The following is a 27,955-nucleotide window of genomic DNA, read 5'->3' as shown; positions in this document are numbered from 1 at the left end:
TTAAAATTTTAAATTATCTTAGTTTTATTTTTAAATCATATTATATTTATATTATATTATTATATTATTTTTAAAATATTAAATTAAAAAAAATAATGTGCATCGTTAGGCAAATGAGGTATCATTTAAAAATAAAATAAAATTCAAAAAACAATTTTTTTAATTACGGATGTTTTTAAATTTTACTTATTTTTTAAATAATTTAAAAAATATATATTTTTCACATGAATTCAAAACTCCGGCATTGCCCTTTACAAAAAATGGGACCCTGATTTAAATGACAATAAAAATTGACTATTTTCTTGTCAAATAAATTGATTTATAATTTTTTGTACAAAATATTATATTAAAATATATCAGTAGAAATTTAATTATATCAGAATAAGTGTTATATAAAACATTTTGTTTTAATCTAAATTCAATAATTAAAAAATATAACATTTACACCGACTTAAATGAAATTTTCCTCATTATATATAATTATTAATTTTTTTATCATATTATCTATAATTACTATCATTATTTTTCTACAATTTTCGTTCTGTCTTTATCAGTTTATCAATAACCCAAAAATTTTTTTCAAAATGAAAGTCAAATGTAACTTTAAATTTATTCTTGTAATAATTCTCTTGTACGTGATTAAATATAAATTCAATTTTAAATAAATTTATATATTTATATATTTATATAGTATAAAATATAAATAATTTATATATTTATATAATATTTTATATAAAAAATTATATATTATTTATATTGATATGAAAATATAAAATATATTTATTAAATTTATTAAATTTATATATAATTTTTTTAAAATTTTAAATTAAATTATTTTTATGTTATTTTTTTATTATTTTTATATCACATTTTAAATTACCATATTTATTTTTAAATGATTAAATAAAGTAAAAAAAAATCAAAACCACAAATATAAAAATTTTTGGGGTTCATCATAATCGTGTGGAAGCGATTACACTCAATCCTTGTCCCACAGCTTAGGACAAAAACCTCTGAAAAGCCGTGAACCTTCCTTGGACAGGCTCGAGCCGAGCTTAGGACAACGCGTAAGTCGGTGGAGAAAAACTCAAAAGCTCATTTAATTAACTAAAAATCACAATTAAATAATTTTAATTAATTACAATTGAATAATTTAAATACTGAAACCAACATAACAGCCAGCCTAAAATGTTCAGTATTTTTCTCTTTCTAATCTTGCACAGTTTACGAAGGAGTAAATCGGCGGCGGAGATCAGTGGAGGAGGTGAGCTGAGTTGTCAGCGGAGGAGATGTTTCCGGCAATGCGAAGCTTACGTGGCATTTCGATTGCCGTTTTTGTAGTTCAAGCTTTGTTAGCTTCAGTAGCTTTGGTTTCTGCTAAAGGATCTACTAATCTTTCTCGTTGGCAGACTCTGAGCGGTTCGTTTCTTTCTGTAGATTCTTTCTTTATTTTCTTTTTTTCTAAATTAATTAAGTGATGAGAGAAAAGTTTTTTTTTTTCGGTTATAGTTTCTTGTTTGATTTTTTAGCTAGTTTTCTGTTTGGTTGCTGAGAAAGAGGAGGCAATGTTGAGGAAATAGCTTGTTGAGCTGGAACCATTTTCAGATTTTCCAATGTTTAGCTTAATTGTTGGCTAGTTTTCGTTTGGTTTCCTCGAAAGTGAAGGAAATAATGAGAAAATTGCTAAAACTAAGCTAACTTCGAGCTGCTTGAGCCTTGAGCAGGATTCGTTGAAGCTGATTTTTCTTGCGTTACCTTTGAATTTAGCTAGTTTCACGTTTCCAAGAAAGGAAAATGGTAAGAAAATTGCTCAAACTTTACTGGTTTGAGCTTCACTTTTTTTTTCTTAAACATTTTCTGTCTGTCTGTAAAGAAAATCGGAGGAAAGATAAAGAGAAAACTTCACGATTCTGAAAAAAAAAAAAAAAAACTTTCCAGGGTTTTCCTTATAAAAGAAAATTTTATCTAATGTCTCTTTCTTTCCTACAAAAAGTGGAAGATTGATGAGTAAAATGCATGTTTTGATTGATTTCCAACTTCCATGCTTCGCAAAGTGGAAATCTTTTCTTTTTTTTTTTTTTTTTTTTCCCTTTCTCCTTATCTATTTATGATCCTTTATTTGAAATTTAGTTATTATTTCGACTTTGGTTTCTGAGGAAGTGGATGCATTAGAAATAACCATAAAATGCAGTTTTTTTTTTCTTTTTAGTCTTTTTAATGTTTATTGTTTTTGGTTTCCTTGAAATGGAAGCCTATTTTTGAGTCTTCTATTCATTTCATCTATTCACGAGTTAGAAATTTGCGATTTTTGTTGACAGATTGATGGAAAATGCAGCTTCAAGTCTTTTGTGATTTACTTCTTTGAATATTTTTGCTTTGTATTTTGACTCTTCCTTCTTAAATTAAAATGGTTTTTCTTTATTAAATGAGATTTAATAATTTCTTTTTTGTTTCTTATTAAAAGAATGGATAAACAAATTTAGAAAGGTAAAGTTCTTTTATTTCTATATAAAAAAGCTTATTATGGTTCTTCTTCCTCTATTGAATAGGTTAACTAAAAAAATTTCTAAACTTTGCTTTGTTATGAAGAACATTGATGACAAATGTTGGAATTAGGTCCGCCCATGGATGGTACCCTTTCCATGTATTTTCCAATGGAAGTTATATATGAAAAAATATAATAACTTTAGGGCAGTTTAAAATTCCAATATCCTCTCCTGGCAGCATAGTGAGCTACGACATTTCAGTCTATGGATGCATAAAAGCATTTAATATTAGCATTCATAGTGGACCAAAATTTGGTAAAGTTTATCTCACTTTTTAATTTATGTTGTTCAATAAGCCTAAACCGTTTGATTCCTTTTGCAGGGAATGCGCCCTTTGTCATAGCACGTGGTGGATTTTCTGGAATATTTGCAGACTCCAGTGTTGATGCTTATAGTTTGGCTTTGTCAACTGGTCCACCTGATGTGATCTTGTGGTGTGATGTGCAATTAACAAAAGATGCAGCTGGGATTTGCTTTCCTGATCTTAAGCTAGACAATAATTCGGATATTGCAGTGGTTTACGAGAATCAGCAGAAGGCTTACCTTGTTAATGGGGCCTCTACCAAGGGATGGTTTGCTATCGATTACACTCTCAAGGATCTCAGAAATGTCATCTGTAAGTTCGGCTGACAGTTTACCCTCTTTGTCTTTTTTCCTGTCATCATCAATGTTTTCAGCATCTTTCATTACTCTCATTATTATCATTATCTTCACAAACTTTGCTTGATGGAGAGTTAAGGAAGTTGTGAGTGCCAAGTTCATCTTAATGGTGTCAAAATTAGTTTTTAGTTTTGAATTATAGAACATTTGTTAGGCCAAAAGACCTCAATCCAATCAAGTTAGCGAAAGCAAAAACAAATGATCAATCAAATACACAAGAGACTATAATTTAACGTGATTCGGTCTAACCGATTTATATCCACGGATGAGAAATAAGATCTACTAGTTGTTGAGAATTACAAACATACAAATTATATCAACTTCACTCAATTATCAATACTTATAAGATTCTCTCAATCTCTTCTAATCTTATAGAATATTCTCAACTCAAACAAACATATATCCATATACACTCATGCACCCATATCTATGTGAACTATCTCAGTCTCCTTTAATTTCCACTTCAACATACACACTCATAAAGACATTAATCTCTGCTAGTCCTAAGGGGTGTCTATCTCATAAAACCCTGTAACTCTCTTATATCTTTTTTTAATACCTAATCTATAGAGATTTCACCTATTTATAAGCATACAAACTTATCTATTAAGAATCTCTTTTCTCTTAGAATTCTTCTTTTGCAAGTCTTTTTGTCCATTAAGCAATATCTAACCAATCCCAAACAAATCTCTTATGGGATTTGAGTCAATATTTCAACAACACTAACTTATTTCCTAACCACTATGAACCCATTTCAAGCAATTTTACGAGCAATCAGGTAATTAATTCTGAATTTTGACATGCTGCTAGCTGTCTTGCCAAGATTATTACCTAGTAAAGTTCAGCATTTTTTTGATAAGTTTGTTTGGCATCACTTGCTCTGGAATGTACTTGTAGTAAATTCTTTTTGTTTTTTGCTATTTGTTTGATGTGTCACATTCTAACATGTTATTTGTTATTTGGGCAGTAACTCAAGGTGTCTATTCTCGAACTAATAAGTTTGATGGCAATGGTTACACAATTATGACTGTTCAGGATACATATACACAATTTAAACCACCTGGCTTTTGGTTGAATATTCAGGTAAAGGATTGATTAATGCTTAATAATGCATTCTTCTTACTTTTTCCCCCTCTTGTCTCCTCTTGTCCCCTTGTTAAATTAGTAGAACTTCATCTTCCTGTTTCTAGATTTAATTGAATGTCTTTTAATTTTTGCAGCATGATGCTTTCTATGCACAACACAACTTGAGTATGAGAAACTTTGTACTTTCTGTAACCAGAAATGTGAATGTAACCGTTGACTATATCTCATCACCGGAGGTGGCTTTCTTGCAAAGTATTGCAGAACGTTTCCGAAGAAGCGCAACAAAGCTTGTCTTCCGGTTTCTAGGACAGAACGATGTGGAGCCTTCAACCAACCAGACTTATGATTCTCTCTTAAAAAATCTCACATTTATCAAGACATTTGCCTCTGGAATCATTGTACCCAAGTCTTATATATGGCCTGTAGATGGAAGTCTTTACTTGCTACCTTCTACCTCAGTTGTCTTGGATGCTCACAAAGAAAGGCTTGAAGTTTTTGCATCAGAATTTTATAATGATGTTCCATTTAGCTTCAGTTACTCCTATGATCCAGTGGCTGAGTATCTTAAGTTTGTTGACAATGGAAACTTCTCTGTTGATGGGGTGATATCTGACTTCCCAATAACTCCATCAGCAGCTCTAGGTAAGTTATATATTGGCTTGTATATGCAATGTGAATCCTCATAGATTTCTTCAATTTTTTTTTTTTTTTTTTGCATCTCATACACTGATATTTACCTTTTAAGTTAAGTTATCGTCAAACTCAAATCATTCTCAAGGATACTTACTTGTTGGGGTGGCTTGTGGTGCCTTCTTGGGATTGTCTTTTGGTTTTCATAAATTAGGGAGTATATCCTGCATTATGACTAAAAGGGTACAATTAAGAATCTTGCACTTTGTTAGCTTTTTTTCTCCATTGTTGCCTCATGCTGCTTCATGCTATAGTTGCATAATATGAATAAGATGGTGAAGCAAAACTATGTCTGCCTTTTCTATCTCTCTTTACTTTCTTGGTCTGACATGCCCTACACAATAACTTAGTTTGATCATGGAAAGGAAGGAAGGTTTTATTATTTTCACCAGATACCAATATCTTTTGGTTCTAATAGGTAAGAACATTGAGATGTTAACTTTAGTTTCTTATTGCAGATTGCTTTGCACACCTAGGGAAAAATGCTTCAAAACAAGGTATGTTGTTATACAATGCTTCTGATGGGATTTTTTTTTTAATAGCTGAGAATTATTGGTAATGGTCATGAGATTGTGTGTTTTAAGGCACCAACAATTGTTATAAGGTTCATTGTAACCTATTTTCTTTCGCCGGCATGCAACAGCGGACCTTTTGGTCATCTCAAAAAATGGAGCGAGTGGAGACTTTCCTGGTTGTACTGACTTGGCATATTTAAAAGCAATTGAAGATGGTGTAGATGTTCTCGACTGTCCTGTTCAAATGACAGGGGATGGAACACCTATTTGCTTGGGCTCTATAAATCTGATAGATAGCACAACAATTGCTCAATCAAGTTTTAGCAATCTTACAGCAACAATTCCAGAGATTGGGCAAGGCAGTGGAATATTTACCTTCAACCTGTCATGGAGTGATATTCAAAGCTTGACACGTAAGTTGAATTTATTGCTCATTTGCCTGTTCTTTATTGTACTGAACTTTTGCTTTTTTTTCTTTTGGGCCGGCTGGGATGTCTAGAATCTTTAATCTTTTTAGAAACATAACATGTTGAAAATTAAGGTTGTCTAACTCAGTATAGATTGAAGTTTGTATATCACGTTGAGTGGATTTGTAAACTTTGTGATGCTTTATGGATGCTTTTCATGTTTTTTTTTTCTGTCCTTGAAAGATTGTTACCCTTAGCCATATTGATGGGGCATGAATAAAACCTTGCTTTGGGAGATAATGTTTCCTTTAATACAGTACTTTGTTAGTTTTATTTACTTTTCTATATCATCTAAATCTGTGTTTTAGTTGCTGAGATTTTAGCTGGCTTCTTATTTCTTAAATAGATATAAATGGCATCAACTTTTTTTCAACATCCCTGTTTTAATCTATCATTACTTCACTGTAGCCGTAATATCAAGTCCACAATCAGATTTCCAATTGTTTCGAAATCCGAAGTTGAAAAATGCTGGAAAATTCTTAACGTTGTCTGACTTTTTAGCCATGGCAAAGAATGCTAGCTCTCTTCATGGTGTCTTAATCGGCATAGAGGTCAGTTCTTGCCATTCTGTATATTTCCTCTTCAAGTTTCTTCAATTGGAATTTACTGCCATAATTTTTATTTTACTTACATTATTGAACCTAATGATGGATGTTAAGAGGCTAGGCACTATAAATGGTGGCAATGGTTATCTGTCATGCCAGGGGGTACTGTTAGCATGGTATCTTAATTATTCTGAGAAACATATCAGATTGAGTCCTAATCCTAACTACAGTAGCTGTGGGTTATGTCGTGGAAATATATTGAGCCAAATGATCAAAGAAACACAGAAACATAGTTTCATAAGAAGCTGTCACCATTATGAACTTGACATCTATATATACATTGCCTAAATCACTCTAAAGTTCACTAATTCTAGGGTTTCCAGAACTTTTAATGCTTATCATAATTGAATGTTACTCAAGATTTAAAAACCTTTACTTTGTTTTCCAAATGATGAAATACTGTCTTCTCTTCTATTTAATGTAACATATTTGGTTTGAACTTGCAAAATAATGTTAATAGAGACAGAAAGGCTATCTTCTAACTTCATAGATACTGAAAAGAGTAATCTTCATGATTATTTCCCTTTTATGGGTAGCAAAATATTTGCTTAAAATCTTCAATAATGACAATCGTGAGCTAGTGAATAGCTATAAATTCTGTACATCTGTATTTCAAATGGTTTCTTCCTTGATAACATAACAGGAATATCTATAAAGATATTTGACACATTTGACTTGTTTATTCCTTTCAGAATGCTCCTTATCTTTCAGAGCAGGGATTTGGTGTAACTGATGCAGTGCTTAATGCCTTGAGCAAAGCCGGCTATGATGAACAGACAGCTCAGACAGTTATGATACAGTCCAGTAATAGCTCTGTTCTAAAGAAGTTCAAGGGTAAAACCAACTATAAGCTTGTCTACAAGGTTGATGAAGATATCGGTGGTGCTCCAAGTGGAACAATTGATGATATTAAGAGACTTGCTAGCGCTGTGGTCATTAGCAAGGACTCCGTCTTTCCCAAAAATGCAGCATTCCTCACTGGTGTTACAAATGTTGTACCAAGACTTCAAGCAGCTAATCTCTCTGTATTTGTTCAAACCTTCAGTAACGAGTTCACATCTCAAGCATGGGACTTCTTCTCTGATGCTACTGTTGAGATCAATTCCTTCTATATGGGAGCCGGAATTAATGGTGTCATTACTGATTTCCCAAAGACATCTGATAGATACCGCAGTAAGTGCCTGCTGGTTGAAATTTGGTACTACTATATGCTGAAACAATAAAATTTTCATCGCATTGGACTACCTGACTTTTTTCTATGTTACAGACTGGTATTGATGTGATAATCTGTTTTTAGGGAACCGATGCTTGAACAGAGGCAGTAAAATACCTGGTTACATGAGCCCCGTTCAGCCTGGTGGTCTTTGGCTACTAATCACACTTCCATACTTGCCACCAGCTGAAGCTCCAAACCCTTACCTGACCGAGGGAGATGTTGTTGAGCCCCCATTGCCTCCTGTTGCTGCAAAAACCCCAACTTCTAATCTGTCTGGTGCTGCAACAGCCCCAACATCACCAAATGGACAGCCTAAAGTTGCTGCCTGTGTCATTGCCCCGCTAACGGCTATGCTTATCGCCATTTATTTATTGTTTTGACACTGTAGAAGAGTCGGCCTGCTCGCAACCATTTTGCCCCCCCCCCCCCCCTCCCCTTTTTCTATCACATTGCTTGGATATCAATTAGCTTGAAGCTGTTGCTGTAAGAGTGCTTGCTGCAAATATTACTTTTTTTCTGTAGCTTTCTCGCCCTCCAAGCAGCAGCAGCTAATTCTTTATCTTTTATTTTTGTAGGTATGCAAGCGGTACATGCATCTGATGGATCCATTCCCTATTTGTTTGGTCTAAGATATCTTGTGATTGTTCTTTTGTGTTTATGGATCAAATAATCAAAGCATGAAAAAGATTTGGATCTCAAGATTGATTTAAAAAAAAAAACATGAGTAGAGTCTATTAAATCTAGGAAAAACACGGTGATATAATATAAACAAGAATTGAATAAAGGTTACGATGATATAATTTAAAATTTTAATAATAATTTAATATGAGTTTAATAAAATATGGTATAAATATATAAATTTTAATATTTTATACTATGAGAATATATAAATAAATCTTCAGATTTAGAATTTATCATCTTTCACAAAAATGAAAAATCAAAACTTCAAAGTTGCAAAAGGTCTCACCAATTTCATCAGCTAATAAAAGCTCAATGGGTCAATAAGCTGGTCCTAACCTGGATTTTCTGGTTCTTGTTTTGTCTTATGAACTCGTTAATTTTAGCAAAGAGTATGTCAAAGAGAGTCATGGGATGTTTCCTTAATTTTATGCACCAAATGGTCTTGATTGCTATAAGGAGAAGAAAAAAATTGAGATGTTGACTTGGTGAAAGTGGAGCAATTGATAACAATTTCTCTTTGGTTTTGGCCTTGGAATAAAAATTAAAATATTTGTTTAATGAGTTTTAATGATCTTAAAATTAAAATGGATAAAATTTTGTAGGTTAAGTGTCATTTACACATCAATAAATCAATTAATTTAATAAGCTCACCAAATTTTTCCTGTTCAAACTCTAAAATAAAGTTTTTAACTTAAAATTGGATTTATATCATTTATTTTAAATTTAATAACTTTCTTTTTCCTTGATTCTTGTCAAAAGAAAAAAACATTTTATTAAATAGTGGTGATAATGGTTTGATAGATATTATATAATATTATACAAGTTTAAAATTTGATTTAAATTCAAATTAAATTTTTGTTCGATCTAAATCAAATTAAATTTAATTTTATCAGTTTCATTTGATTTATAAGTTTTTAAATTTTTTTTATTTTTTATATATTATTTTAATATATTTAAGTAAATTTTGATATAAAATTATTATTTTTATTTATAAAATTTTACAATATATATAAATTAAAAAATTATATATAATTTAATTCGATTTTTTTTTAATTTTTCACCTCTGATTTAAAATTAATTTAAATTTGATATATATATATTTAATATTTAAATTTAATTTAAATTAAATAAAAAATCGATTCAAATTAAATTAAACATTATAATTTTAAATTAATTTATAATTTATTTATTTATTTTTCATCCTTATTAAGTAACTTTTAAAACCTTATTAATAATAAAAATTATTCATTTTATTCACCATATAAAAAAAATACTAAGAAAATTGAAAAGATGGGAATATTGATTTTTTTTTTTGGTTAAAAAAAAAGAATATAATCAAAATTCAAAAGACAAAAGTTAAAGTACAAAACTAATACTCGTTTGCGACCTTCACTTTTTACTTTCCTACAGAAACTAAATTACCGAAACTTCTCAAAAACAAAACACAAGACTTTCCCAACAGAAACCTGTTTCTTGTCAAACTATAGTCATCAAAAACCCAAAATCTTAAACTTTCGGAACCTAATTTGAAAAAAAAAAACCCAAACATGAACAAGAAACATTCCACTCTTCTCAAGGTCCTCTTAGCTCTCTTTGCTCTAAATTCCATCTCTCTTTACCTTTACTTCTCATCCGGCCATCACAACAACCACCAGAATCTGGCGCAGAACCATCGTGACACGACGGTGGAGAGTTTTCCCGGAATAGTCCCACACCGTGGACCCCATTTGTCAAAGGCTTGGCCAATCATCCCATCATATCTGCCTTGGTCTTTGACCCCAAACGTAGATTTAAAGTCATGTGAAGCTTATTTTGGAAATGGGTTTACAAGGGTGGCTGATGTTTTATCCGCAAAAGCCGCCGTGAGATCCGGGTCGAGTTGGTTTAGGTGTCATTACTCTGGGACTTTGAGGAGTTCAGTTTGTGAAGGTGGGAAAATAAGGATGGATCCTGAGAAGATTAAGATGTCAAGAGGAGGTGAAAAGTTGGAGGATGTTATTGGGAGAAATGAAGAAGAAGAGTTGCCTGAGTTTCAAGATGGAGCTTTTGAGGTTGAAGGTGAAGGAGGAGCAAGGTTAAAGAAAACGAAGCTTGTTGGGGAGGAGTATTTGGATGAATTTTTACCTGTTGGGGATGTTTTAAGGCATACTATGAGGGAATTGGTTAGGTCTATTGTTGTTGTGGGTGAAAACGATTTCACTTGTCAAGAGGTTAGACTCAGTTTCTGAATCTTGTTTTCATAGTTTTGATTTCTGTTCATTGATCTTGATGTTTGATGAAATTGCAAATTCTGGGTTTGATTTTATTCATAGTAATGATGATGGTTTTCTAACTTCCTGATTAGTTGGAAGTATATTAATGCTTACTGCAGATATAGATTATAATTTAATGCAAGTCTGTATGTCAAAAACGATGTTTAGGCTGATCTATTTGTGTATTGTATCGGGAAATTTATCCTGTCTTAGCTGGATTAGTTAGTTTTATCTAGGGTGTAATCCTATAGAACTTTTAATTAACCGTTCGTGAGCATGTTTGATTTTTGTTTGTTTATGTTCATTTGTTAAACTTAACAAATGATCTTGAACAATATTTTTATGTTTGTTTATTAAACGAACTGAACACGAATAGAGGTCTGTTTGATTCGTTTATGTTCGTGAATAAGCTCGTTTAAAACTCGTTAGTTTATTATTCGTTTGTTGTTCATTTGCTATTTGTTTATAATGATATTAATAAAATTACTAATAATATTTTAAGGTTCATTTATGTTTGTTTGGGTTCATTTATATTTGTTTAAGGTTTGTTTGTTTAAATTTGTTTGGTTATAGTTTGTTTATTATTCATAAATATGTTTGTTTATAAATGTTCGTGAACATATTCGTTTAATGTTCACGAATGAGCTCGTTTAACTTAATTGAACTGAATACGAACCAAACGCGAACAACCTACTATTTAAATCTACTATATAAACAAACCGAACACGGACGAACAAAACAATTTTCTTAGCGAACATAAACCGAACTTGAGCACCTCTAAAAATAAATGAACAAACCACAAACATACGTTCGTTTGTTCATGTTCGGTTTGTTTACAGCCCAAGTTTTATCGGTCTAATAGTTGCTTTTCTTGATTCTGATTTCCCAATTATTATGAAGTGAGATGCTGCAACTTTGGTGTCATATCAGTTAGTTAGAAAGTAGAAAACTGATATAATTTGTAAGTAGAAATGAGTTTGATTTTGCAGAGTAGTTGATTTGTTCATTTTCTTCTAATTCAATTCATTTTTTTTTCCTTCTTCTAATTTATGCCATTTTTATGGAAATATGAACTTAATTCTTGCTATATTAGCTAGTTAGTTTCTTCAATTCCTCTTCTAAATCAATTCAGTTTGTTGATTGTTAGTTCTGGTTTTATGGATTCTGATGTGGAAAGCTCTGATTACAGTGGGTAGAGGAGCCTACACTTCTGGTAACAAGATATGAGTACGCAAATCTTTTCCACACTGTGACGGATTGGTACAGTGCATATGTGTCTTCTAGGGTTACCGGCTTGCCTAATCGGCCACATGTGGTCTTTGTGGATGGTCATTGTGAGGTATACTTGCTCAATATTCCATACTCAGTTTCTAACATACTCTTTGTTCTTTGTAACATATTACCGTTCTTTTATTACCATGTTATTTGTTCTTTATGTACAAGAATTAATGAGAAAAAATTGATGTTTTAGGCTGGGACAAGCGTCTTTTCTTGCCTGAATGGAATGAGGGGAGAGGGTTCATAGATTGGAATTGGGAGGAATGTTGGGTTAATAAATAATGAAACAATGAGAGAATTATATTACCTATTTAAACCCATCCTTCCCGCATTCGAATACGTAACTGTAATGTTTGCTCAATGCTTAATTTCTTGTCTTCCCCGATGCATTGTTCTAATAAGTTCAGCAGTCATCCTCACTAAATGGCAAAAATGTCATATAGATATGGTTCATCCTGAATTATTTACAATACAGTAAGCAAAATTCTTCAAGTTAGCTACATTTAAGCTTAATTTCAACATTACATCAAATGCTTGTGCTGCTAAAATTAATTCTTATACAATTATTATTATTATTTTATTTCACAAGGATAGTATTTGATTTTTGTATATTAGCTTTTCTTTTTCAACTCTCAACCATGAGGAATCTTCTGTTTGCTATGGTTGAAGAACTTCTATTACGTGCCACTGCCCCGATTTGCCTTCCTTTTAAGTTGTGCTGCCGAGGTGTAACATGTCATCAGTGATCCCCCTGTTCCCTATGCTTGCAACAAGAAGTTGTTTATTATCAATGTTTTAAACATCTCCTCTTGAGTTTACATGGTTTGTCTGCTAAAATGCTTTATTATCCTACAATTGCTGATTTTTTTTTCTTGGCTGAATATTTCCAGACGCAATTAGAAGATACATGGAAAGCATTGTTTTCAAGCCTCAGATTTGCTAAAAACTTTAGTGGTCCTGTCTGTTTCCGCCACGCTGTTTTATCGCCTTTGGGATATGAGACTCCATTATTTAAAGGGCTTACCGAAGATATAAACTGTCATGGAGCTTCTGCACAAGATCTATGGCAAAGCCCTGATGACAAAAAAACAGCTCGATTATCTGAGTTTGGAGAAATGATCAGAATTGCTTTTGGGTTTCCGGTAAACAGACATCATGCTGAGAAGGCAGCCTCAGGTCATAATGTTCTCTTTGTACGTCGAGAAGATTACTTAGCTCATCCACGCCATAAAGGTAAAGTTGAATCTAGACTTAGCAATGAACAAGAAGTGTTTGATTCACTACAGAGGTGGGCATCTAATCATCTGCAATGCAAAGTAAACCTCATCAATGGTTTGTTTGCTCACATGACCATGAAGGAACAGGTCCAAGCCATTCAGGATGCTTCAGTTATCATTGGTGCTCATGGTGCTGGTCTCACACACATAGTATCTGCAACACCAAACACGGTGATTCTCGAGCTTATTAGCAGCTTTTTCAGACGGCCACACTTTCAATTGATTGCCCAGTGGAAAGGATTGCAGTATCATGCCATTAACCTTGACGGATCACATGCCAAACCTGGAGTTGTCATTGATAAGCTTAACAAGATAATGAGGAGTCTTGGATGCTAAAATATTTTGGTTCTGACAGAAATTCCAAGTAACCTCATCTAAGCTTGGAACTATAACTTCCTGTTGGAGCTGTCCTTGCAAGATTTTGCTCTTTTTTCCTGGTTTTTATCCGGCACTTACTGAAGAAACATAGAAGAGATTCTTTACAGGTTGTTCATTCCTGTTAAGGGATTGAATTCATAACTAACTCAAAGAAAGATATGCTATATGAACAAATGATAAAGGAGACGCCGAAATCAATCTGGTTGGTGATGGATATCGGCATTATTCAATCATTCAAAGATGGAAAAATTTAAGTCTGATATATTGTCATCATTAGATTTTAGCTTACAGGTTAAAGTTCAATTTTTTTCTTTCTTGGACACGTTATTGTTTTCTTTCCTTGTATTCTTTGAATGTGACATGGGTGTTTTTAGATGATTGTATGTTGTAACTCTATGATAACAGTGTGTCTCAGGATGAATTGAGGATGAACATTTCTTAAATGAAAATGATGCCATATGAGTGCTTTTTCCTTTCAGCTTTTTTTTTTTTTTGTGTGCGCGCGTAAGATTTGGGGACGTGGATTCCAAGGTTTTGGTTGAGTTCCCTTCTTGAGTCGAATCCTCCTTGATCCTCCTTAAGTCTGGGTATTGGCGCCGTAGGGTGTTAATAATTTTGGACTTTCCAAACTTAAATTATTTTTGTAGGTTAAAAATTTTTTTAATTAATTTTAAAATTTTATTAAAAAAATAAATTTTAATAAATGATTAATTGTATCTAACTAAAAAAATTAATGGTGATTTGTATTTAAATTTTTCTAACGGTCTCAAAATCATGATATCTCCGTTATATGATAAATTAAGTGTTAAATATTAAATAAATATAAAACACAAAAGTTATTATATTATAATTTATATTGGTATGTTAGAATATAAAATATATATTTTAAGTTTTATCAAAAATACGTATTTTTATAAAAATTTAAATTATATTATTTTTATATATCTATTTATATCATTTTTTTTATAAGAATAAATTCGAGAATAAATAAATTATTTAATATTTTATGTCAGAATAAGATGTATTATACTTGATAGTTTAAGACAAGTGATTGCAAGTTAATCAATTCAAGATAACTCTAACGAGTTATCGCCGACAATACTCAAACTCAAGACTTTTTCATCAGAAAAAATGAACTTAACTGATTGAACTAATCACTTATTGGTATTTGTTTCATATTTCGAATTATCATTAATACTCTCCAAATGGGCTTACATTTACTTCGATAATCCCAGTTAGGGTCTGGCAAGGATTGCCCCTTGAATTTGTCTTATTTTATGTCAAATTTGAAACTCAAAATATTCTACCCTTAGACTATATCTAAATTATTTTATCCAAAAAAAAAGAAAAATTGAACTTCATTCTTTGGCAACTCGTGTGTTTAAAGCAGTTTGAGGTATGAATTTTATGTTTGTTTCGCTTTGTAAAATCAGTAGCTACATATACATACGTAAAATTAGTTCGATACGAAAATATGAAATACATTATTTAGTTTTGTTAAACTCACGAATAATTATTGATAAAATTTTAAGTTGTGTTATCTTTATATTTTATTTTTGTATTGTGTTCATGTAATATCATTGTTTTATAAATTACCAGATGTACACGTAAATGAAGAAACACAAAAGTTTAGCTTAGGACAAATAAATGTACATGCATGCATGCGCACAGATATGAAATGGATATATATGCATGATATGGTGCTTAAACATTGTGTTTATATTCTATATCGTGTCATTATTCGCTACTGCAACTACTCAAGGCAAAGGTTAATCTGAAATAAACTTGGGTAAATCAAGAAAGCCTGCCAAATGTCTGACAAATTGCCTCTGAGAAAAGCATGTGTTCAATTTGCAGTTATGAGAGCAGAGCATTTGTGGGAATATTGTCAAATTCACTTTGGTTTGTAATAATTCTAATAACAATAATCCATGTTTTTAACGTTACCCACCTAAGCCCCTCAATGGGAGGTCTTAAAGTGTGTACATTAGTGGATTTGTTTGCTTCTGGGATCTATGTTAGCTCGAACATTTTCAAGGTTTGTTGAATTAGTTTTGCTTATATTTGTTCTTCATCATGTGACATGATTCATTTTAAACAGTATTTTTTATAGGTATTTTATCCATCTGTGGCGTGCACTTGCTTTGGTGATAGGCAAAGATGGTTTCCTGCTTTCCATCCACACCCAAGAAGCTAGCTATGACTGTGGGGTGCTTCATTGCTGGTGCAGGCCTTTTCGCAATCGGTAAACATCTCTCTTATGTACACGTTGCTCCTCAGCAAGCACGAACTAAAGCTCGAGATGATTTTGTCAAGGAGAGGTTAAGAAAGAAATATGGCAAACCATAGAGTTGCCCTTGTTGCTCCATTTACCTTGGTTTTATTCACATTCTCTGCTCTCATCTTGTGCTTATAGTAATAAGAACTGGCATTAGGATGTCACTTTGGTTTAGGCTCTACATGCAGTGTCCCAGGGTTTCTTTCAAGCTTTAGCATTGGCATTGGCTCCAATCATTGTACATGATAATCAGTCATTTGAGCAAAACTGAAACCTTCTTTATTCGCATTGAATTTTGCACAAATTTGGTGCCACTTTTTTTTTTTTTAATACAAAAAAAAACTTGTATCTGATTATTATTAAAATTTTAATTCCTATCATTATCATATTTTTTTTATGATTTTTGTGTTATACCATCGTATCATTTTAAATTACTAAATCTTGTTATAATATGCTCGAGTAGAAATCTAGTTTATAATACCACTTGCTAGATAAAGCAAAGGAGTTAAGCAAGTAAAAACTAACTTTAAATACAAAAACAGTACTTATAAAGTTAAAGATCATCTAACTTCAAATAAAAAAAAATAATACTCATGAATAGGACACACTAGTTGACATTCAAACTACAAGTTCAACACTAACACAATCTTAATGTTCTGCTAAGGTGGAAGCAAGGGAAAAAGGCCATTCTGATGAGAAAGATGATATATCAAGTAACAAAATTTTAGGCAGCTCCCTTTCCCTTCTTTCTCTGGATCTTCCTCATGTAGAATTCCAGCTCTTTGCCCTCCAAGATATACCTGTCAAAACCATTTGACATCATATCAGAATAAGAAAGAAAATAATTAGTATGACCTAAAAAATAGTTGTCTTTCATATCATCCAAGAGATTAGTGAATGGAAAAGCTCTTATTGAGGCTAACTTTCAAGACATGACATACCCATCAGCACGGCCACACTGACCAGGCCTTGAAGAGATACAAGCCAACAAACGACCACTACCAAATTGCTCCTCAATATGCGGATCAAGCTTGCGATTCTGCTGGCGTTTCTCCAGCTTCCTCAGGACATGGTTGCTCTTCTTCACCTCCTCAGTAACAGTTTCACCTTCCTAAATACAAATGAAGCGAAACAATGTAAAATTGTAAACAGCAATAACCTCAGTTGAAGATTAAAAGAAGCAGAAACATCATTATGCTTAACCTCAAGTCTTGCCTACCATATAACCTGTATTACTAATAATTTCCATTTTGTAAGGAGCCAAGTTGGAGAAGGTGCAGAAACCAACTAACATGCTAGCACTGCATAAATCTATGTTGCTCTAACTCTTCATTTCCTCGAAGCACCTATGGAGGTCCAACCCTCCACATATATGGAAAACTAAGGAAAAAAATCAGGCATACCATTGTCGGACACATACCCTTATCTAACACTCATCCCTGAGTCCAAGTATTGGATATAGAAATAACCTCTCATATGCACAGACAGCTCTAATAGTGCAATAAGTAGAACCGAGCGAAGACAAATAGCCACTTGCAGGAAAAGAAGAAAGAGAAACTAAAATCGGCTACTCACTAACACAGTGGACAACATCAAGGATCAATTTCCATATGACACCAAAATATTAAAAGAAAAACACAAACTGCCAATAAAGACAATTAACTCATCAACATAGGAACTAATCTATTGAAGCAGTGTCCAAGTGACCAAAACATAAAAATAATCCTCCTACCTCTCCTTCTTTCTTGGCTGCTGCTGCTGTTTTCTTTTTGCGACCAATGTCAACACCATAGTGCTGGAGATACCACTGCTTGAATGGAGCAGCATCAACCTGAATAATAGCACTCTTGACCAGAGTTTGAGTGCGAACCAGCTCATTGTTGGATGCATTGTACACCACATCCAAAATTCTGGTCTTACGAGTCACAGCCTCACTTCCCCACGAATAGTTTCCAGTGTCAAGCCTCAGAGCACGCCACTTCACATTTCCACCACGAACCCTGATCCTCCTGACTGTCTTGTTGCTTGACAACTTTGTGTTTGCTGGTTGCCTTCCAAGCTCATACCTTAAAAAATAAACCACCATAATTTAGAAAACAATATAAACTCTGATTGAAAACATCAAGTGAAATAACCCAATAACAAAGGAAACAGGACAAGATCTATGGCATCTAAACAAACTAGAAAGGCACAACTTTTACAGTCATTAAATAAATAGCATGGATTACAGCCAAGCTATGCAATTAGAATCAATTAACCAAAAAAATCCAAATAAAGCTCAATAAAATTGCAACAAGAATTTCATATGACAATAAAATGAAGCTAAATCTAAAACTAAAGGCCGAAACTATAATATTAGGTCAAGTAAATTACAAGAACAAAAACACCATCTTTTAAATCATTTTAAATAAACTATCTAAGCAACCAAACAGAGGAAAAATGATCAAGAAAAATCAAAACACCAAAAACAAAAAAAAAAAAAAAGGGTTTTGCATATTACTTTCTCTTCTTCCTCCAAGCCTTCTTTTTGCCACCAGTGGCACGCCTCTTGTGCATGGAATCACGAGAAATACCTATCAAGAAAAAGAAATTAAAATCATTAAACAAGAAAATCACATGATTTAGAAAAGATTAACGAAAAATTAGAGGAATTTGATAAATACCCATTTTGGCTGAGGGAAAAGATCAAGCCTTCTGGGGGGTTTTTGTGTTGAAGCAAATCTCCCAAGAGAAGGATGCTAGGGTTTCAGAGGTAGTGACAGCAGGAGATTTGAAGCTTGGTTTACCCAAAAACCCTAGTTCTTGTGAAATTACAATAATATCCTATTTGGGTTGGGTTTGTGTCAGGGCAATGTAGTCCATGGGTAGATGATATCTTTTGGCCCAATAAATTGTTTGGGTTCATGATTTAGCATTAAAGCACTTCCTTTAAAAATAACCTAAAAAATGACAACCGTTTAATTTATTACAACCTTAAAATATTGTCCCAACAGATTAGAGACAACCAAAGCTCCCAACTTCGTTAACAATGGCAACAACAAGCAAAGCAAATTGGAACCCAATTATTCCTTATCTCTCTAAAACTCCCTCACAACTTGCAAATTTTAAGATAACAACTTGTCTTTGATACATTTGGAGGGTGTTTTAATGGGGTTTGCAGTGTTGGGTTCATTAGGTTCTTATTTTTCAGTTAGAGATTCCCAGCTATGGAATGTCAGGTTTCAATCTTTCACTTTGAAAGAGAGGTTTGGTGTTGGCTTCAAGTTGGTTAAGAATTTCAAGGCTTTTAACCTGGGAAGAGTTTCACTTGCAAGAGTTAGTTTATTGACTTTGAAGAAAGAACAAGCCCCCAATGAGGTAATCCCAATCTTCAATTCAACCCAAAGATTCAATCCTTTTTATGAGCCATTTCTGATTCTTATCTAATCACTTTTGATGTACGAGTCATGTTATAGCCTTGAGAATGCTGATTTTCGTATTGGATAGCCATAGCTTTTGATTTGAAAAGTTAGACTTGATTCATATTGTGCCAGCAAAATCTCCGAACAAAGATCCATGTTGGGTATATTTTTTGGCTTTTTCTTTTCTTTTGATACTTGAGAACTCTGAACATGCTTAGCTGATATAGTGTCCTGCCTGAACGTGCAATGCTATTCTTTCTAGTTTGCTCATGGTAATGGAAAATTCTCTTAGAGATACAAGTTGAGTTGCTGCCATTTTTTGCATGGAAATTTAATTTCCTTATAAGATTTAGATAATGGATGTCATCTTCTGCTGCTGGTTATATTTTATTTTGAGATATATTGGCATTTGGCAGGTTTTCTGTGAAGTGAGAATTTGCTAATTTTGTTTTCTCATTTGAAAGGTCAGAAAGGGGAAAGAACAATGCTATGAACTCAAACACAGAATAGGAAGGGGAGTTGTGTACTTGGGTTCGTCGAGGATAGGTCCAGGCCATCCACATTACTTGCAAACACTGGAGCTGGGCAGAGAGGCGAGTTAACTTATAGAGCCGTGTATCTCTCTAAATCGTTTTAGCAAACATAAGTCTATGTTGGAACTATTTTCCCAATGCTTAGGATTTTCTTCATTTCGTTCGTTTCTCTCCATCCTCTTCATGAGTTTAATTTCTTGCTTAGCAGATAGCAAATCCTTTGGGCTGTACCACATGGACGGGGACTGGTCCTGGCCTCATGGATGCTGCTATTAAGGGTGCTCTGCAAGCTGGAAGACCAGTTGGTGGGTTTAAGATGGGTAGGAAAGCTGGAGAATGGACTACCTCAAAGTTTCATCCATATCTGCTTCCAGAAACGTATCTTACATGCACGTCAACCTTACTGCTTCCAAAGGGGTTTACTGAAACCACTTTAAATCTATGCATTTGAATGATGGTTAAAATAAAATGCAGGTTTTTCTCTGCTAGGAAGCATGGGTTGGTTGATGCTGCAGTTCGGAGTTCTAACTCTGATAAGACAGCTCTAGTTGCTCTCCCAGGTGGTGTTGGTACTCTTGATGAGATGTTTGAGATACTGGGACTGATTCAGCTTGAAAGGATTGGATCAGAGCGTCCAGTTCCCTTCATCATAATGAACTATGACTCATTCTATGGAAAGCTGTTAGACTTTCTTGACAATTGTGAGGGTTGGGGTACCGTTTCCAAGGGAGAGGTTTCATCATTGTGGAAGATCTGTGACACTAATTCAGAAGCTTTAGCTTACTTGGCGGAGTTTTATGATCTTCCTTTTCCTGATAAAGCCAAGCATGAAATGGAACTTATAAGTGCACGTGAAAGAAGTTTCCCTTAAAGAAGCTGACAAGGGGATGGATATAGAAGGTTTTGTGTGCTACCATTCATTGTGAACTCCAGAAACTGATGTTTTTCAGAATTTGGATCCAATAGAAAATACTAAAGCAAGATATGAATTCCTCAGAGATGTATGAACTAATCTTGGCATCAATTGGTGACTCTGTCCATGTTATGTTTTAGAATTCTTTGTATCTTCTACTATGAATTATAAGAGTCAATAAATCATTCTATTTTTTGGTTCCATTACATGTAATGATGGTGCCTGAACAAGTTGGAGGATCTTCTGGTTAACTTGATTGTAAGTGGAATCATGTAATCATTCAATCAAAATCAAAATTAACACCATCTTTACATGGTTCCATTTACAATCAAGTTAGAGGGTCTCATGATTGAACAACCTAATGAACAAAAGCATCAATCATTGAGACAAGAACAGAGTTTAAGAATGTCTAGCTTAGTCCAAGTCAGAACAAGTTTTTCTGAGATATGAAGTATTAGCTATGGTAAGAAAGTATAAGATTGCGGATTAAAAATTTTAAGACAATTAAGTAGGCTAATTAAATGTATCAATGGAGATCAAGAAATTAAGGTGGGATTTTTGAGAAATTTCCTCCATCATTCAATGAACATGATTTTCATTACATCTTCACTGTTATTTCTTCATGTAAATGATTGAAAATAATGTATCTTCATTCCTATTTAATGAAAGTTGTTTTGTTTACCTGTAGGCTACACTTAGGGTACAAGAGAATTTCCTGGAGACTTAGACTGACCATAGCAAGTGGCTTGCAAGGGGTTTGGCATTGATATATCAGAGTTTGAATGACCAGGAGAGCATTCCTCATGGAAATCTAAAGCTCTCAAATATACTGTTAGTGAAAACATGGAACAATTTATAATTGAATATAGGATTTCAAGGCTTTTAGACCCCGAAAGCCTCTTATCTTCCACGGGTTATATCGCACCTGAGAAAAGGTTATCATAACAAGGCCATGTTTTCCACTGGGGAGTTATCCTACTGGAGTTACTAACTGGCAAGACTGTTGAAAACACTGGAGTAGATCTTCCTCGGTGGGTCAGGTCAATGGTAAGGGAAGAATGGACTAGAGAGGTCTTCGACAAGGAGGTCAGCAAAGCTGCCCTGCAGTGGGCATTTCCTTTACTCTTAAGCGTGTATCTCATTCACCACAAGATGGACCAACTACATCAGAGGTTTTGGAGAACATAGACGAGGCTTTGTTTGCACACGAAGATCGTTCAGTTTCTTCTAGGTCTTCTTGGGAATCAGGTCACCCAGATTAATGTATGCTTCACAGTGTCATACCCGAGACTTGCGACACTCCAGGATCAAATTATTAGTGGACATTTCAATATGTTTTATATTCCATTTTCCCTTTAGCGCCAGAACAAGAGTACAATTTCCTGTGTCTTGCAGATGGAACTTCCATGTTAAGTTCACCAAGACATCTATCTGATCGTTTTACAGGAAAGGCAGAAGCCAATGGACATAATGAGGGAGAGTGAATCCGATTATAAGTCATGATTTAGCAAGTTTATTCATTAATGTTACTAATACTAGGCAAACCAAATACTATTAAAGCTGGTAAGCAGTCAAGAGTTCAAAAAGAATCAAATAAATTGCAAATGCTTATTCATGGCAATCTAGATAAAGTAAATGCTTACCTGTTGCTATGGTTTAGGTTTATCAAAGACATTTCCTATGCACAGCTCTTTCAGGCTGAAAACTGTTTATCAGACTGCACTTTCCTGTTCTTCCACTTCCCATTTCTGTAGTCTAATTTGACAAGAAAGAAAGGCAATCATCATCAATCATAGTCTTGCAATAAGATCAAAATGACATGTGAAACATGCTCAAACAATAGTTTTTCTGCTGCTACTTTTCATTCATAATTTTTTCGTGTAAAGAATAATGGGATTTGGCCATTTGGCATCATCAATCTGTTGCATGGTTTCTTAGATTGGTTGTTCTCTTATCATATATGCTTAAAAGATGCAGGCCAAACCTTGAATATCCCAATATATCTTCACCACAAACCAATCTATGTTCCAACTAAATTAGGCATTGGACCTTGCTTTCTGTTTACACCAAATAAAATTTATACCAGCCTAACTGTAAAAAGTTGTTCAACCAATATTAGAAAATTATAAACATAATCTATGCATCCAAGAACAAGTCATTGAACTCAACGAAACGCGTAGTATAACATTGAATTTAAGGTTTAGAAATAGATTTTGCACCATTTAGCTGGCTGATCTGATGTTCTTCATTTACACTACTAATTTAATAGCAACAGCTGGTCAAGTTTTTCTGAACTTTGGTAGAATGTGGGGGAGAAAATGAAGTAAATGGCAGATTAAGCATTAATTACATCCCAATCCTTGAGGTTGCTAATTTTGGTATAACCAAAGCCTTAACTTGTGAATGCATCAAATCTAAATGTCCTAAACAAAACAAAACATACGATTGTACTTTTGGGGACTACAAACAATCCAGAACAAGACATGATCATGATAATTGTCTTGAAATTATAATAATCTGATGATCTTGTGTGTTTTTTTGAGAGAAAAAAATAAAGTAAACATTGAACTAACCTTAAAGTTGTAACTCCACTAATTTTATGTGTGATCTCAAGCCAGCCAGACTCAACCTGTACCGTAAGTTTCATTGTAACATAAACTCAGACAACAACAGCATGCCAAACATTGGAACCAACCTGTCCATAAATATATATTGTAGCAGCAAATAAGAATAAAAAGTTTAATAATTCAAATGTTTAAAATAAAATAATGTAAATTTAAGGCATAATAAAATGGTCAAAAAGTCAGCTTCATGATTAAAAAATGCTAAAGTTGAAACATGCAATCCAAGCAAGGAATAGTTATGTCATATGCTTATAAGGCACAACTTTATTCAATGTCTAAAAATTACAAAAATCAAAATAAAATTTTATTAATATTAATTTGTTTAAAAAAAGAAACAAAAAAACATCACCATCTCCAGCCAATGCCATCACTCTTTAGGCTGCTCCAAATATTCTTACACCAGAGGATTGCCAATCTCAATCTCTCCCCTTCCATATATATTTTCTCTTCTGTCTATCTCTCTCCTCAAATTCCATTTCTTTTGATTTAATTAAGAGGAGGGGAATAACCAAGAAAGAAAAGAAACAGAGGAGGAGAGAAAGGAGAAGAGAGAAAAAGGCTTTTTAAAGAGAAAGATTAAAAAAATGAACAACATAACCTCCTCTTCTGTTTCCTTTGTTATCATTTCTCATCTCAGATCTTAATTTCCTCTCCATTTTCTCATCTGGGTCATTTCCATGATGATAAATTTCCTCTCCTTTTCTTCTGCTTCTTGCTCTCTGTTTTTCTCTGTTTCCTGATCCTTCTCTATAATCTCCCTTTGTCTTGATCCACATAATCTGGCCTTAATTTTCAGAAATTTTGGGTTGTTATCTGATTGGTGCATGAAGTTTTCAGATGATCCTAGATTGGATTTGACAATTACCCACTTTGTCTTTGATCGGATTCTGTCTATAATTCATATCAAAGGGTATGTTGCTTCTTTTACCATTCCTGTTTGATTGTTGTTATCGTTCACATTTTGATCTGTTTTTGTTTGTTTTTCTAATAATGATGGATCCTTTTTAGCCGCTGGTGGTAACTGGATAATTCAAGATTGACTTTTTAAGTTGTCAAAGAGTTGCATTTATTGAATTGGTGTTAGAATTCTGATTAAATTTGGAAATTTAATCTTTGTATCCAATTGTGCTACTTTATTTTGAGAAAAGTTCAGATTTTTCTTTTTGGGATTTGAAATTGGTGGTAGATGATGGTGATTGATTGCAGATAAGATGGAATCAGATCTTGGTAAGCTGTTCATTGGTGGGATATCTTGGGACACTGATGAGGAACGTCTCAAGGAGTATTTCAGGAAGTATGGAGAAGTGGTGGAGGCAATGATCATGAGAGATCGCATCACAGGTCGTGCCCGTGGCTTTGGTTTCGTTGTCTTTGCTGATCCTGCTGTTGCTGAGAGGGTAATTATGGATAAGCATATGATTGATGGACGCACGGTGAGAGTCTTGATTAGGATTATCCTTTGCACATTACAGATTTAATTGGGATTTTAAATATATTTTTTCTGTCTAAAATACTACTAGAAAATGCCTACAGAGGAGGGATGTTATTTGTCTCAATTGATTTGAGATTTGTGATAATCACAGTGAGTTAAAGTTTGCCAACTTTTCTCTATTCTCTGGACACAAAGTAATGAGTTTGAACTATTTTCTGGCATTGATATAATATGATTTTATTTGAGTCAATTTCTGTCCAATTTTTAGGCTGTGATATTAACTTTGATGCAATTGTTTGATTAAACTTGCTGGCTCCTCAATTTCCAGGTTGAGGCAAAGAAGGCTGTCCCTAGGGATGATCAACATTTTTTAAACAGGAATATGAGTAGCATCACTGGATCTCCCGGTCCTGGACGCACAAAAAAGATTTTTGTGGGAGGTTTAGCATCTACAGTCACTGAGGGTGACTTTAAGAACTACTTTGATCAGTTTGGTACAATTACTGATGTTGTGGTGATGTATGATCATAACACGCAGAGGCCGAGAGGGTTTGGCTTCATCACTTATGATTCAGAGGAAGCGGTAGACAGAGTCCTGCATAAAACATTTCACGAACTCAATGGGAAATTGGTCGAGGTCAAGAGGGCAGTTCCTAAAGAACTATCTCCTGGCCCCAGCCGCAGCCCTGTGATTGGATATAATTATGGTTTCAGTAGGGCTGCCAATTTCCTCAATAGTTATACTCAGGGATATAATCTAAGCCCACTTGGAGGTTTTGGAGTCAGGATGGATGGTAGGTTTAATCCCCTTGCTAGTGGTCGAAGCGGATTTCCTGCATTTAGTACAACTGGCTATGGAATAGGTATGAATATGGAACCAGGAATGAGCCCAAGCTATGGTGGGAGTTCCAACTTTGGCAACAGTCTTGGATACGGGCAGATAATTAGCCCCTATTTTAGTAGGAATTCAAACAGATATAACACTCCTATTGGCTATGGTGTTGGAAGTGGAAGAAATGATTCCATTTTGAGCTCTGCTACTCGGAATGTCTGGGGAAATGGAGGCCTTAGCAATGCCACAAATGCTTCCAGGCCTGGTGGTTACTTGGGGACTGGAATCGAGAGTTTTGGTTCTTTAGGAAATAGTGGGGCTAATTGGAACCCTTCTCCACCTGCTCAAAGTGGAGGGAATGCTTCTGGCTACACCGGTGGGAGTGCTGGTTATGGGAGTGCTGATGACGACTATGGTTTGGGAGGGGGAGGATATGGAAGAAACATTGGCACTGTTGCTGCTCCAACATTATCATTTGCTGGGGCAACTGGTAAATTTGAGGGGTCCTATGGGGATCTGTACCATGGTGGCTCAGTTTATGGTGACTCAACTTGGCGGTCTGTGACTCCTGACTTGGATGGTTCTAGCTCGTTCAGATATAGGCTTGGCAATATATCCTCAGATGTTACTGCAAGAACCTCAGAGGATTATGTTGGAAGTTACAGTGTTGCAAGTAGATAGTCCAATAGAGGTAATATTCTCTTTAGTTTTATGAAGTGGACCTTTAGAAATAGGTTATGCATTTAGGTTACATTCGCTCAAGATTCACCAGGGCGGAAATAACTATATTCAACTTAAAGTTCAGTTGAACTTTCTCAACTCCAGATGAAAATTTCCTTGTGCTGGAACCTACTTGCAGTCATATTCTGTTGATGCTTGAATCCAATAGCTTTGGTGTCTATAATGTTAGGTACCATTACATAGACTTGTTTCTGGCAACTGATTAGCCGAGGGAGTCAAAAAGAATAAAGATAAGGTCATTAGTATAAGTCAGAATTAATTTGTTTTAAGTTCATGGAGTTTGGATTTTAAGATGGGGATCTTGTTTTTTAATTTGTTTTAGTTTCAAGGTGGAGATCATACTTGTTTGGCCTATTGGACATTTGTTTTTGGAATGGACTCCGAAGGTTATCTTTAATCATGTGTCATGTCTGATATCACCTCCTGTAAGGGCAGCCTACTAAATTTACTTTTCTTGTGGTACCATGATAGAATCCATTGTTGTCAATTACTTTGTCCAACCTCCCTGCATTTATGCTTGCTTTTTAAACAGTTTGCATCAGTGAATATTTGGCAGAACTTTTTTGGGGCCTCTGCGAACTAGATATTGTCATAAATAACTCAGAAAAAGTCAGTAGGGAAATTTAACTTTAAAACTAAACTTAATTACTATCTTTCCTGCACTTGTTCTGGTACATGGACCGGAAATTCAATAATCTTAAATATTATTAATTTCGTAGGACTGAATCACTGAAAGACAACTTTTTACATCTTGATACTTGAGCTTGATTCTGACCATTTTATTTATGCTGATATGTTGAGGCTTAAAAGGTGAATGCCAGCTTGCTGCATTTATTAATTCATCTATTTGTTTGTTTCTTATTCAGGAATAGCTGCCTAGGTTGTTATTTGGATATCAGAAGTTATAATGTAGGGTGAATGAATATGCAAAAACAGGTGAATGATTTGATACAACTGCCTCATTACTACGTCAACTTACGAGGAAATTGATCTTATAGCACTAACGAGGGTTATTGATTTGATACACATTCAGAGTGAGTGATTTTCTGTAAGGTTTGAGATTTCAATTTCTTTTTTTCTATTTTATTTTTATAGTGAAAATTAGGTTCCTTTCTTGGCATTTGAGTGAGGTGTACAATCAGATTGCGGGATATATACTCCGGAAGATTGGTTCCAATTAATGTACCATGCATCTCCAGCAAGGAGTCCCGGTAGTGGTACATCAAACAATAGGGTATTAAGTTTTTTTCCCTTCTTCTTTTAAAATTTTTTCAGCTGCTGTAATGCCTGGCAGGCTTGGTGGTTCTTGTCCTTATATTTTCTTCATGTTATCTGGGATTGCTTTTATCTCAGATTGTAAGGAGTTTCTGTTCAATTTACTAGTGTGAAACTTTAGAGGGATATCCATATAAAATCCGAATCAAATAAGTTCCAACAGATTGTGATTCATTTTTTACTAGACACTACATCAAACAACTTTACTCACAGCATATGTAGTAACTGTTTGCATTTGCTGTTATATGAACAATCATCTCCATGCTATTAGATTA

The 27,955-nt window shown here is 34.0% G+C and overlaps 6 protein-coding genes across 13 annotated transcripts; 5 read left to right on the top strand and 1 right to left on the bottom strand.

Annotated features, from left to right (window-relative positions):
* The first annotated feature begins 1,185 nt into the window (after positions 1-1,185).
* LOC111301563 (glycerophosphodiester phosphodiesterase GDPDL3-like) lies at positions 1,186-8,484 on the top strand. Of its 3 annotated transcripts, none has more exons than XR_002691535.2 (10): positions 1,186-1,419; positions 2,869-3,162; positions 4,174-4,289; positions 4,427-4,934; positions 5,441-5,479; positions 5,626-5,910; positions 6,373-6,515; positions 7,262-7,742; positions 7,867-8,268; positions 8,361-8,484. XR_002691535.2 is itself a non-coding variant. In XM_089744374.1 (10 exons), the coding sequence occupies exons 4-10, from the start codon at positions 4,230-4,232 to the stop codon at positions 8,163-8,165; spliced, it is 1,815 nt and encodes a 604-aa protein (XP_089600500.1). In that variant the 5' UTR covers positions 1,186-1,419; positions 1,725-1,797; positions 2,869-3,162; positions 4,174-4,229; the 3' UTR covers positions 8,166-8,484. The 3 variants fall into 3 exon arrangements, 2 of the variants coding, with proteins under 2 accessions (XP_089600500.1, XP_022753065.1); XM_089744374.1 differs by adding an exon at positions 1,725-1,797 and having other exon boundaries at positions 7,867-8,484; XM_022897330.2 differs by having other exon boundaries at positions 7,867-8,484.
* A 1,198-nt stretch (positions 8,485-9,682) lies between these two features.
* LOC111301565 (beta-1,2-xylosyltransferase-like) lies at positions 9,683-14,129 on the top strand. 2 transcript variants are annotated; one of them, XM_022897333.2, is made up of 3 exons: positions 9,694-10,676; positions 11,908-12,057; positions 12,887-14,129. In XM_022897333.2, the coding sequence occupies exons 1-3, from the start codon at positions 10,014-10,016 to the stop codon at positions 13,607-13,609; spliced, it is 1,536 nt and encodes a 511-aa protein (XP_022753068.2). In that variant the 5' UTR covers positions 9,694-10,013; the 3' UTR covers positions 13,610-14,129. The 2 variants fall into 2 exon arrangements, with proteins under 2 accessions (XP_022753070.2, XP_022753068.2); XM_022897335.2 differs by lacking the exon at positions 11,908-12,057 and having other exon boundaries at positions 9,683-10,676.
* A 737-nt stretch (positions 14,130-14,866) lies between these two features.
* On the top strand, positions 14,867-16,340 carry LOC111301562 (uncharacterized). 4 transcript variants are annotated; one of them, XM_089744369.1, is made up of 2 exons: positions 14,867-15,047; positions 15,765-16,340. In XM_089744369.1, exon 2 carries the CDS (start codon positions 15,812-15,814, stop codon positions 15,998-16,000), a length of 189 nt encoding a protein of 62 aa, XP_089600495.1. In that variant the 5' UTR covers positions 14,867-15,047; positions 15,765-15,811; the 3' UTR covers positions 16,001-16,340. The 4 variants fall into 4 exon arrangements, with proteins under 4 accessions (XP_089600495.1, XP_089600496.1, XP_089600498.1 ...); XM_089744370.1 differs by having other exon boundaries at positions 15,753-16,340; XM_089744372.1 differs by lacking the exon at positions 14,867-15,047 and adding an exon at positions 15,114-15,553.
* A 94-nt stretch (positions 16,341-16,434) lies between these two features.
* Positions 16,435-18,729, bottom strand: LOC111301560 (small ribosomal subunit protein eS8-like). The gene is made up of 5 exons (XM_022897329.2): positions 18,593-18,729; positions 18,430-18,502; positions 17,662-17,995; positions 16,871-17,040; positions 16,435-16,729 (listed from the first exon to the last, which is right to left on the bottom strand). The coding sequence occupies exons 1-5, from the start codon at positions 18,594-18,596 to the stop codon at positions 16,654-16,656; spliced, it is 657 nt and encodes a 218-aa protein (XP_022753064.1). The 5' UTR covers positions 18,597-18,729; the 3' UTR covers positions 16,435-16,653.
* A 141-nt stretch (positions 18,730-18,870) lies between these two features.
* On the top strand, positions 18,871-20,977 carry LOC111301561 (putative cytokinin riboside 5'-monophosphate phosphoribohydrolase LOGL10). The gene is made up of 4 exons (XM_089744373.1): positions 18,871-19,286; positions 19,795-19,923; positions 20,072-20,256; positions 20,338-20,977. The coding sequence occupies exons 1-4, from the start codon at positions 19,077-19,079 to the stop codon at positions 20,732-20,734; spliced, it is 921 nt and encodes a 306-aa protein (XP_089600499.1). The 5' UTR covers positions 18,871-19,076; the 3' UTR covers positions 20,735-20,977.
* Positions 20,978-23,743: 2,766 nt separating this feature from the next.
* Positions 23,744-27,955, top strand: LOC111302245 (heterogeneous nuclear ribonucleoprotein 1-like). 2 transcript variants are annotated; one of them, XM_089744368.1, is made up of 4 exons: positions 23,744-24,310; positions 24,607-24,833; positions 25,161-26,355; positions 27,342-27,955. In XM_089744368.1, exons 2-3 carry the CDS (start codon positions 24,612-24,614, stop codon positions 26,343-26,345), a joined length of 1,407 nt encoding a protein of 468 aa, XP_089600494.1. In that variant the 5' UTR covers positions 23,744-24,310; positions 24,607-24,611; the 3' UTR covers positions 26,346-26,355; positions 27,342-27,955. The 2 variants fall into 2 exon arrangements, with proteins under 2 accessions (XP_089600494.1, XP_089600493.1); XM_089744367.1 differs by having other exon boundaries at positions 23,745-24,310; positions 27,272-27,955.

The sequence above is a fragment of the Durio zibethinus genome, chromosome 15 (genome assembly GCF_047325235.1).
Source record: "Durio zibethinus cultivar Kanyao isolate XHJ-2024 chromosome 15, ASM4732523v1, whole genome shotgun sequence".
Classification (NCBI taxonomy): Eukaryota; Viridiplantae; Streptophyta; class Magnoliopsida; order Malvales; family Malvaceae; genus Durio; species Durio zibethinus.
The sequence above is the reverse complement of the archived record's forward strand: the minus strand, read 5'-3'. Positions and strand labels throughout refer to the sequence as shown.